Source organism: Lolium rigidum, chromosome 5, assembly GCF_022539505.1.
Source record: "Lolium rigidum isolate FL_2022 chromosome 5, APGP_CSIRO_Lrig_0.1, whole genome shotgun sequence".
Lineage (NCBI taxonomy): Eukaryota > Viridiplantae > Streptophyta > Magnoliopsida > Poales > Poaceae > Lolium > Lolium rigidum.
In genome coordinates this window covers 28091354-28103132 of record NC_061512.1, presented here as the reverse complement: position 1 = coordinate 28103132, position 11779 = coordinate 28091354, and the positions used below count along the sequence as shown (strand labels likewise).

The window sequence follows — 11779 nt, the reverse complement described above, 5'->3', positions numbered from 1 at the left end:
ACATGGATTGTTCCCTTCATACATACAGCTAGAGAATTGCAAGTTCGTCTCATTAGTATTTGAGACGGAAAAACACGGTGCAAAAAACATCAAGTGCCCAGGCCAAATGCAGAAGCGGACAGTTTCAAAAGGTGGAAAAAGATCAAAAGCTCAGAACTCTGAAGGTTGACAATAGATGAGGTACATACATGGGACCATTTAAGTGATGATCTAGTGGAAGTTTCACATCAAGAAAAGGCATCTTCAACTGCGGCTAAAAATATTAATTAGTACTCAAGAGTTAATCATAAACCCAAACCATAAAATCAACCACACAGATATCTTGTTATATATCTTGGTAATACCGTGGAACAAGAACACCAGAACTACCTACCCACAAGCACAGGTAGCTTGTATGCATCCAGGTATCCATCAGTATATATCTGGTAGTGGAATCAGATTATACAGACTTGTTTAAATGCCACATAGCACATCACAAACTAGTGGCACAAATAGCTTGCTTAGCTGTCATAAGGTTCAGACAATACAAACTTCAGAAGACAAGTAGACAACAGACATGAGTGAGAGCTAAACAAGTTTGGACAAGGCACAAAATGAGATCTGATGATGGTCAGGAATAGCTCCGAAACAGACCAGACCCTGACTTAACATAAACATGCGAACGGATCAGCTAAATCCAAAACACGGGCATCGTTGATGTCCCAAACATTGCGCACACATTTATCAGTTGTAAACTGAAACCGAGCACCTCTTGAAGCCCTATTCTCTAGCTGCAGTTTCCTACGATGTTCTGCCAAGAACTCCTCGTTGTCGTTCTTGTGTTCAATCTCAAGTATCATCGACTCTAACACTCTCGCATTCAACACAAAGAATGTCACGAAGCTAACCTGCGACCTGGTGCCGCGATACAGTTTAAACATTATTTTCTTTAGACGGATATCATGGCCGTTGATGAAGTTCTTGTGTTTACTAAGCCACAAATTCTTTGGCCCTGATAAATATGACTGAAAAACATAAAGAAAGAAAAGAATTAGCCACTTCAAAATAGAAGCATATAAAAGAAACTAAGAATGAAGAAGCCACCTGAATGTACAACTTCTCCAGACATGGAAAGCATCTCATCAAGTTAATAATTGTATCCAGACAAAATTTATCCATATCAACGGACAAAAACTTGATAGTGCGCACCACCGTTGTAAGGCCATCAATGCGCAACCCCTTTATCAAGCATTCAAGAAAATAATTAGTCTATCTGCGAACGCACAAGATCTATAATTTTTCCGCACATAGAAATGCAGGTAAGAAGGGTTGTAAACGCCAGCAGTAGAAAGATCTTAGTTACCTGAATAACCATGGAGCCAAACGAGGTTTTAGTGGTGGGGTTCGAACAGCAGCGCATTGTCTCTAGTTTAGGTGCAAAGATTACCGATACATGCAGATCACCAGTGCAACCAAGATGGAGCAACTTTTCAAGACAAGGGGCATTCTCGATGATAAGCTCTCCAAAGTTGAGCTCATCCCGATAACATTCAGCATGCACACCGACGCTTCTGAGGCTAATGGAATTGATCCCGAGGCGACGGAAGCCGAAGCAATCTCTTATCATCAAGCACTCCAGAGCAGGGCACCCGGCAATCACGTGGGGAACCGAACACTCGGAGATCCTAACAATTGAAAGTGTGAGCTGCCTAAGCTGGGGGAACTGGAGCCCTTGGACAATGCTGTCGAGGAGGTGGCAATGTTCGATGGTGGCCACACGGAGGGTGGTCGAGAAGCGGAGAAAGGATTCTGGCAACAGCGGCAACGGCGACTGATTATGCAGCATCGGGTAAGAGAAACGAAGCTCCTGGAGGTTGTCGATGGCGGGGGACTGGAGCCAGGAGTCCACGGTGGCCGCTTCGTAGGGAAGAAATCCGCAGGGGATGCGGAAGCAGCGACCCGGGCCTTGGTGGGAGGAAAGGATGCGTGATACCACACCAGCGAGCTCACCCCAAGTGGTGGTAAGCTCATAGCAGTCGAGATTAAGAGGGGCGGAGCGCCAGAGGTTGCGCCACCGGGACGCGAGGATGCGGGTCCGAGCGCCTTCCTTGGTGGGGAGGAGGGAGATGATCTCCCCGAGGACGGCGTCGGGGAGGTCGCTGATGCGGTCGGGGCCTCCTCCTTCATCCTCGCCGGAGCTGGGCACGGGAGGAGGGGCGGCGGCCGCCATCGGTGTGGTCGGGTGGAAGTGGAAATATGCGACAGTGTTGTAGACGGACATGTCGAGAAGAACATGTCCAAGCTCTGTAGTATTCAACATGGCCCAGTTACACAACAAGAGGCCCATTACACTATTTTTCTGTACTAGGAAAAAGTATTAATATTCAAATATAAAATTAGTGCGTATTAGAATCATAAATATTGAAAATGTATTTTCATATTTTGTAAATATGAAATTATGGATGCTGATATTTTTTGTTAAATCTTTGGTCAAATTTTAGAAAATTTGACTTTGACTAAGGTCAAAACGCAGGGGAAATAAAAATGGAGGCGGTATGTTGGAAATATATTTTAATGTACTCCCTCCGATAATATAGATGTATTTAGACATATTCTAGTTCTAGATATATCCATACTAGTGTCAAGTAATATCGATTAGAGGGAGTAAATGAAATGGGATTATGTTGTCCCACTTTTATTGAAATTTCCCAGATTTTTATGTTGATCGTTCATTAAGACGGAAAACAACGCTCCCAACCCCCTCGCCGCTCAACGGCGATATGGGGGGCGACCAAGCCGGTGCCTCCAAAGCCCGTGCCCATCGTTGCCCGTCTCCATCTCCGTCGGCAGTAGTCACTGACGCGCAAAGCCCGCAGAGATGGCGGTGGCGGGGCTTCTCTCCTCGGGGGGTGACCCATTCTCCCACAGCGGCGGCGGCTAGCGGATCTCGGCGGCGCGGTGTCGCGTTGGTCGACGACCTTGGCGTGACGATATATAGTGGAGGAGGGGATCCCCGCACGGAGGCATGGCCCCTATGGTGGTGTTGTCGGATCTAAATCTCGGCAAGGCCTTGGGCATGGGCGGGCTCGCAGATCCGATGCCATTGCTGAAGGGACGAGGTGGCGCTTCGCGACGGCGGTTTCTCGGCATCGAGGTGGTGCCGACAGCAGCCGAGCTTGGCAGTGGTGACCGTGGTGGTGCCAGTGGTGGCCAACGCCCATCTCCTACGTCAATATTCCTCTCCTCTCGACAGTTGTTGCTCAAGACGGTGGCTTTCTTCTTCGCCTTCCTTCTCCAATCAAGCTTGGGCATCTTCATGGTCACGATGTTTGGCCGAGGTGAAATCCCTGCTCGGCGGTGGTCGGCTGAACACGACGACACCCATGGGCACCATTTCCATCTGGGAGGTGTGTTCATGGCCTTCACCATGCCTCCACTCCCCTCGGATGCCGAGGGAAACCCTAGGCCTGATGACCGAACCAGGTAGCGGTGGCACCATGGTGTCGTTATCTTCTTGAAGACGTTGTCTAGGCCATGAGGGGAGAGGCCGATGCGACATTGGAGTTAGAGGCATTGATGCGTCGCCGGTGTTGGCCGCAGCCCTGGGCTTGTGCTTCTGAGGCACAATGTACGACATGGCAACACATCTTGTTCGGCATCTTTCCCGAGTCCATCGGGATCTTGCCTCCTTATCGCCGACTGCTCTAGGCACACGTTGGTCCGGGTTGCCTTGGAGTCAAGGTTGCGCTATAGTGTGTGTCTTGCTTGGTTGTGAGGATGCATTGTGCTCCTCTTCTCACTATTCTTTGTTGGATGTTGGGCAAGGGAAGTCAGTTTATCATCGGTTTTGTGGATGACGTGTTGTATGCCGATTGGCGTTGTATCATCGTGTAACATTCATGCCCACAAGTATAGGGGATCGTGAAATCTTCGATGTGAAGTATTACCTAAATTTATAGTTCGGCTCTAGAAAAACACAAGAATAGTAATAAAAATTTAGCAACGAGCAAGAGATCGGTGATTCGAATGCATCTACCAGGAAAACTGTACTGCAACAATCAGGGAAGCTTGCAAATATGATTTACGAAGCAAACATCACATATATGATTTGGGTTCAGTAATCTGCGAGAAGCAGCAGTGTTAACCAACCAACCGTTTCACAAAAGAAGCAGACATGGATCCAGTGAAAACAACAAAAATGACACGAGCAATACTGCACAGTATTGGTCTCAAGCTAGCTGACTTAGGCCAAGGCTGCAAACAAGCATCATACGAGTTACAGAAATAGTGATGCTGCCATGACTAAAGTCAAGAACATGCACAATATTAGGGATACTAGGGACAAGAAAATTAATGGTAATAGCTACATGATGCTCACCTCGTTGCAGAACAACTGCACTGCCAATCTGGCATCAAATGTGTCTCTAGATTTTTTTCGACAAAACTCAAAAGGATCTTTGGGTCTCATTTCATTGAAAAGATAAGAGTTGTTTACAATCCTCCTATGAGGTGGGTTACAGAGTTCAGTGGTGAAACTAATGGACGATGTGTCTCTACATTGGCAAGTAGAGAACACTAACCTGGGAGTACTTGTTGGCTGCAATGTTTATAACATGTATGCAAAGATTATTACCAAAGTAAGAAGACAATATGATCTGATATGGTCCAGTTTAGGACCACAAAGCTGTTGTGCCTGTTAATTACAGATATTCCTAGATGTTGAGGCTCAAGCATGTTCCTAGATGTTCCTAGATGTTGAGGCTCAAGCATGTTCTCCCGCCCCAGCTGAACTCCATGTAGAGGCTCTGCTCCCGCTAGTCAATACCCGCATCAGCACGCTCTGAGCATGTGGGCGGTATGTCGTTGACATGAAGACGTCTGCAGCTAGTCGCCGATGTTGACAAAGATGGACGTATTTAGCTCCAAAAAACATTAGCACCGGTTGTGCTACGAACCCAGACTAAAGGGTGCCTTAGCACGATTCGTGCAGCCAGGACATCGCAGGGGACCAGCAGAGCTTTAGCATCGGTTCGTGCGGGACCTTTAGCACCGGTTCGTGACACAAACTGGTGCTAAAGGGTTGTCACCAGCCACGTGGCAGGCGCAAAACCTTTAGCACCAGTTCGTGACACGAACTGATGCTAAAGCCCCCCTGCCTATAAATTCAGCTCACCCTAGCCGGCCCTCTCTCTCTATTTTTTCTTCGTGAAAGGTGTGAGGATTGTGTGCTTGTTTGGTTTTATTTCCTACGCACAAGAGGTGCTCGATGAAATGCCTAAGAGAATGATGCCGCTTGATTTCACACAAAACAAAAATGATATGAGGTGCCAGAGCGACACTTAAGCTTTCTACTCTTTCTTTCCTCCTCGATCAAGGTAAGCAACTTTACCCTTTCATTTGTATGTAGCGGGCACGAAACCTTTAGCACCGGTTCGTTTCACAAACCGGTGCTAATGTAAAGGTATACATTAGCACCGGTTCGTGACACGAATCGGTGTTAAAGCCCCCTTGCCTATCAATTCAGCTCACCCTAGCTAGCCCTCTCTCTCTCTACTTTTTCTTGGTGGAAGGTGTGACGGTTGTGTGCTTGTTTGGTTTTCTTTCCTACGCACAAGAGGTGCTCGATGAAATGACTGAGAGAATGATGTCGCTTGATTTCACACAAAACAAAAATGATATGAGGTGCCATAGCGACACTTAAGCTTTCTCCTCTTTCTTTCCTCCTCGATCAAGGTAAGCAACTTTACCCTTTCATTTGTATTGTGGTCATTTCACTATTTATGATGTTTTGTAATGGTTTTTTGATAAACTTAATTATATGATGTAGATGAACCGGCGGTAATGGATGTACGTTGACTGACGCCTACCCGAGTTCACTGCGGGCCTGAAAGATTTTCTTCGTGTGGCTGAGGAAAACCCACATGCGGATGGTTTTATGTGTTGTCCATGTGTTGACTGCCGGAACTTAAAACAATACTCTAGATGGCAGGTCCTTCACTCCCACCTGCTTTGGAAAGGTTTTATGTCCAACTATAATTGTTGGACCAAGCATGGAGAAAGAGGGGTTATGATGGAAGACAATGAAAAAAAAGAGGATGATGACATGTACCATAAATACGGCGATAGTGCAACGGGGCAGACTGAAGATGAAGAGGCAGGGGAAGCTGAAGATGAAGAGCATCAGATGAGCCAACTGATGATCTTCGTCGGACCATCACTGATGCACACAGAGAAGCATAAAGTGCAAACGAGAATCGAAAGTTAAAGGGCATGTTAGAGGATCAAAAAAAAAATTGTACCCAAATTGCGAAGATGGCAACACAAAGCTCGGTACCATTGCTGCAATGGAAGGCAAATGCTGGTATATGTGACAAGGCATTTGATAAGTTACTGAAAATAATGAAGAAGAAGCTTCCAAAGGATAACGAATTGCCTGATAGTACGTACGAAGCAAAGAAGGTTCTCTACCCTCTAATCCATTAGAGGTGCAGAAGATACATGCATGCATTAATGATTGCATCCTCTACCGCGGTGTGGAGTACGAAAATTTGGAAAAATGTCCGGTATGCATTGCACTGCGGTATAAGATTAGACGAGATGACCCTGGTGATGTTGAGGGTGAGCTCCCCAGGAAGAGGGTTCCTGCCAAGGTTCTGCGGTATGCTCATATAATACCACAGTCGAAACGTCTGTTTAGAAACGAAGAGCATGCCAGGTTATTGCGATGGCAAAAAGAAGACCGTAAGAAAGACGAGATGTTGAGACACCCCGCTGATGGGTCGCAATGGAGAAAAATCGATAGAGAGTTCCCGAACTTTGCATGTGACACGAGAAACTTAAGGTTTGATCTAAATACAGATATCATGAATCATTTTGGAAAGCAGAGCTGCAGTCATAGCACCTGTCCTGTAACTCTATGTTTCTAACATGTATGCAAAGATTATTACCAAAGTACGAGGACCATTGATAAGAAGAAAAAGTCCAGTTTAAGACCACAAAATCGATGTGCCTCTTAATGTGATGATTCCCTGTTTTAGATCCATATATAACCAAGAGTTGGTTTGAGGAAATCTGTGCAAAAACTCTTATCAATTTTAAACTGACAATTCCTGTCAATTCTCATTCAGAATAGGACCCCATTGAAGGGTGTACGTAGCGAGTTTATGAGAAGACAACATCACTGTCTCCTTGTTAGTCTAAAGAAGAATGTGACTCGGTGCAGGCTGGCTGCCTTGGTATCCAGAGATTCTGCAAGTGTTATTGTTGCCATTACAACTGAAGCTAGCGTCGCCACATATTGTACAAATATTGAAGAGCCTGTTAATTACTTCACCTGTTATTCATTTCAAAGGATGCGAAGGTTTGGTTTTATGCTTTACCCCTTCAAATGCTCCAGCAATGGTTGGTTCGCTTCAATATTATGCGAATGCTGTAAGTTGCATCTACCAGGAAAGAGTCTAGTTTTGCATCTCACATCAAATGTTCAGTTGATTGATTCCCATCCCGCTGTGGAATCTCTCGGGCCGGATCCCGTTTCGGCCCAAGCAGGCCCAAACAAAACATAACTATGTGCGAAAAGGGAAAGAAAAAAAAACAGGAAGAAGGTTCCGTAGCCCTGACCTTCGCCATGGCCTCCTGTGGCGGCGGCGGCGGCGGCGGCGGCTGCGGGGCCAACTGCTCCTCCTCAGCCGCCGATGATGCTCCGGAGGAGAGGCTGGGCCGTCTCTCCATCGCCACCGGCGCCGCCGCCACCTGCGGCAAGTGCGGCGTCGGCGCCGTCGTCGTGGTTGCCGGAGGCGTCGGCCTGTGCGGCGAGTGCTTGCGCGCCCACCTCTTCGGGAAGTTCAAGCTCGCCGTCACGAGCAACGCCATGGTGCGGCCCACCGACTCCGTCCTCCTCGCCTTCTCCGGCGGCCCCGCCTCCAGGTCCACTTTCCCCCACACACACACACCTATTTTCTTGATCCCTAGTAATTTCGTCCCGTTCAGAGATTCTTAATTCGAAGAGCTATCTCTTTCGACCCTTTGAAATTAACTGCTGGTACATGGAAAACTCAAAGTGTAGCCCGAGCTACATGTAGCATTCTTCGAATTCAACATTTAGAGTTTCAAAAAGAATCTGAATGTAGCCAGTGATGTACTCTACCACCGTGCAAATTTTTAGGATGAAATATATTATATTGGAGGCTACACAAATTCTGGCAAATGTTGGAGGTTTCAAAATCTATGTTGGCTAATCTAGTTTCATTTGAATAAAATCCAGTAGCGTCAGGTGTAGTTACCTGTCAGTGGTTCAGTTAGAGTTTCAGCTATTTTCTAGCAACAGATAGGATAGTTTGTTTCAGTTTTGACTTGATCCTTGCGCAAGACTCGATCGCCTGGACGTGGGATGGCACGTCCGATGTGGGCGTCGTGTGACTTAGCACGATCAGTCCCCTTGTTGAATAAAAGGAGAACGAAGCAGAAAAGCTGCTAAGTAGTTTGCAGCACAAAACCCTTGTCATTGCCTTTTTCTCTCTGTTTTCTGAGCGAGATTGAGAGGTAGAAGAAAGGCCACAATCTACACTGTTCACGTTTTCAAATCCATGGATTTCTTAATTTTGCATAGCCCAAAATACTGAGTCTTTTTTTTTCACAGTTGTAGAGTACATCATTGGCTACCTATAGAATTTTTGTTCCTAATTTTTTGAAACTATAAAATGCCATTTTCAAATTTTGAAAAAACGAGCTACTTGTAGCCCGACCTACAAAATGTCACGCTTGTTGATACATATGTTATACAGGGTGGCTCTGCAATTCATACACGACATGCGGTCCAAGGCGGTCGAGAGCTGGGACGCGAGCAACTCGCAGGCCCTACCGGTCTTTGACGTCGGGGTGGCGTTCGTCGACGAGAGCGCTTTGTTGTCGAAGCCGAGACGTGAAGTTGATCTGGCGATTGCAGATATCAAGTCAATTGTCTCGAGTATATTGCCGAGTGATAAAGCGATGCACATCACACCTCTTGAGGACGTGTTCTCCTCGGAATCAAACGGCCGTGAAGGAAGGCTGAGGGAGCTAGTCGGCATGATTAATGATGACACTGGGAGGGAAGACCTTCTTCAGTGCTTGCGCATGCTTTCGTTGCAGAAGGTTGTTTTCCATCAGTGCTTCCGCTGAGAATTGGCATTCAATTTACACCATCTTGGTGGATGCTTTTATTCGGTGGCTTAAGTCGTATTTACCATTTCATTTGGTATGTTGTTCAGATTGCGCTGGAGAACGGGTATGCCAAGATCATGCTGGGATCATGTGCCTCTGCAATAGCATGCCATGTACTATCTGCAACAGTGAAGGTATATAGCAGATGCTCTTCCGATGTTATTTCGTCGCCTGTTGGTAGTTCCCAAAGAGAACTTAGAGGTTGCTAATTATCTCCAGGGGCAAGGCTATTCCTTACCAGCTGATGTCCAGTACGTTGATACACGGTGGGAAGTGCCTGTCGTGCTTCCACTCCGTGATTGCCTGGCCCAAGAGCTTAGCCTACTCTGTGAACTCGATAGGTAAGATAAGCATTTGTATTTTTGTTTTGTTGAATTGTGCTTCTCATGGCATTTATTCTAACTGGTGTGCTTAGTTTGAAGACACAGCAACTTCTCGATAGGCCTTGCAGTGGGATCAATGGCTTAGTTGCATCTTTTGTTGCACGACTAAGGGTAAGTAAGTTTATTCCTTGCATGGCACACGGACTTGCATACTGACTTTGAATGCAGCGGCACTAAATTGAACCGAATCTTCGATTATATTCTTGTTTAGCGATGGCTTCCATTAATTGCTTGGAACAAGTGCAAGTCGTAATCTTACAGGTTTCATGTTCTACATTGGCAGGAGGAGAATCCTTCTCGAGAGCATACTGTTGTAAGAACTGCACAAAAGCTTAAGCCATTCTCATTTAACAAGTTCTCCGCAAATGGCTATCACGACTTCCTGCCATCACGGCTGCGTCCCAAATTCCAGAATGTTGATAGCGATGAGTCTACTCTCTCTGAGGTTCTTTGCCTGATATGTCGAAGTCCATTCAGTGAATCAGAACTGCAAAATTTGGAAAGCACAAAGCACAAGGCTCAGAAGAAAATTGATCTTTATACTGCTTATTGTTGTCAAAGCTGTCATTTCCAGATTCTACCAGGAGGTGCAAACATGTATGACCAGTTCTTTTCACTACTACCGAAGTTCTGGACTGAGAGAGTAGATACTGCAAGTGCCAGCCAAAGCTCGCTAAGGTGCGGTTGATGTCTCCCGCTCTTTTACAGATATGATGCATACATCATCAGTAATTTAGCTAATTAGAACAGTAAACCTTTGGATGTTATGGCATTTTTTATTAGGATAATGTTTGATTTAATGTCGCCACTTGTTTCTGTATCTACAGTTGCTCATTTGATTTGTTCGTGTACTGTCTTGTTCATTCTTATAGTGCACTGATTCCGTGATATTTCAATCCAGAAATCAAATTGAAGACTATCTGCTTGAAGACAACGACGACGAAAACTGAATTTGTTCATTGCGTGAATCCTGAATTTACTGTAAGAAAGAATCTTTGACTTGTGATTAATTCTGTGCAGTCACAATTTTTGTCTGCATATTTTAACATCCGATCGGTTGCTGGTTTTATACTGACACATACGCTATTATTGTTTTGTTTGTAGTGCCAGAAGACAGTAGAGATTCCTTCTTAGTTGGGCCTCACAAATCATGGCATAAGCCAAACTTGCCTGGGATAACAGTGTTTGCGTCTAGTACTGACACTGGTTTATTCAGGCTTCTGCCACATCCTTCGATTTACCATACACTGTATTTTCTGATTCAATTCCTGGTGTATCTGTAAGTCCTCCCTACTCAAGTTAAAACCTGTCGGAAATCTGTAGAGTGACAAAGGAAAAAACATTATTTGCCATCAAGTTTTCCACTGATCTCAGACAGCTGATGACTTTGGGTAGCTGAAGCCTTCCAGCTTCCATGTGATCACAGTATAACAGGTCTCACCTGCTGTACCACTATTTTCCTGCAAAATAGATTGTAATCAGGGAATTCATCAAATGATTTTAGAGCAACTTTTTTTTGTATAAAACCTTCTGTACTTGCTGTGATTTTTTTTTACGGAATTGTACTTGCTGTGATTATAATCCGTTTACACCGTTGTACTTGTTTCATCCATTTATCACTCTTATGCTTTTCGCATTGGATACTTCAGAATTAACTATGTGCACACAACTGTTGCTGCTTTGTCTTAATCTTGTTCGATTATAGGAATACACAATCTGTTATGATTCGAAAATGACAAACAGGTATACACATCACCCATCGCATACATTATAAGAGGTAGCAGCAAGAAAATGGTAAGTCCACTAACAAAACAGTGGTCCCTCATGCACTATGATCTGTGTAACTATGTTATCGACATGTCTTTACTATACATTATCATGCCACTCTTACACATTTGCTTTCCGAGACAATTAAGTCCTTCTCTGCAGTTCTTTGACTGTCATTTTCTTTTGCACTTAGGTGCACTGTCTCTTCTACTGACCAGTATGTATACTACAAGTGTTTGTATTTGTATTAGAATATACACTTCCTTTTAAAGGACATCTATTGTGAAACAAAATAAAGATGAGTGCACCCCATGCATGTGCGTGTGATCTGTCCTTGGTGCTGCTGAACCCTTATGCTAGTCAAACATTGGGAAGCCATCTTATCATTAGGTTAAAAACTTTCTGAAAGATTAGTCTTTTGGTTAGGCACTTTAACCTGATTGGGTTGG

General features: G+C 45.0%; 2 protein-coding genes across 2 annotated transcripts; one reads left to right on the top strand and one right to left on the bottom strand.

Moving 5' to 3' along the window:
• Window positions 1-300: 300 nt before the first annotated feature.
• Window positions 301-7608, bottom strand: LOC124655782 (putative F-box/LRR-repeat protein At5g02930). Its single transcript, XM_047194627.1, has 5 exons — window positions 7600-7608; window positions 3637-3726; window positions 1343-2167; window positions 1084-1218; window positions 301-1004 (listed from the first exon to the last, which is right to left on the bottom strand). Exons 1-5 carry the CDS (start codon window positions 7606-7608, stop codon window positions 645-647), a joined length of 1419 nt encoding a protein of 472 aa, XP_047050583.1. The 3' UTR covers window positions 301-644.
• Window positions 7607-11175, top strand: LOC124652358 (cytoplasmic tRNA 2-thiolation protein 2-like). The gene is made up of 8 exons (XM_047191382.1): window positions 7607-7905; window positions 8763-9111; window positions 9228-9314; window positions 9400-9521; window positions 9596-9674; window positions 9847-10241; window positions 10465-10544; window positions 10668-11175. Exons 1-7 carry the CDS (start codon window positions 7607-7609, stop codon window positions 10511-10513), a joined length of 1380 nt encoding a protein of 459 aa, XP_047047338.1. The 3' UTR covers window positions 10514-10544; window positions 10668-11175.
• The last annotated feature ends 604 nt before the right edge of the window (window positions 11176-11779 follow it).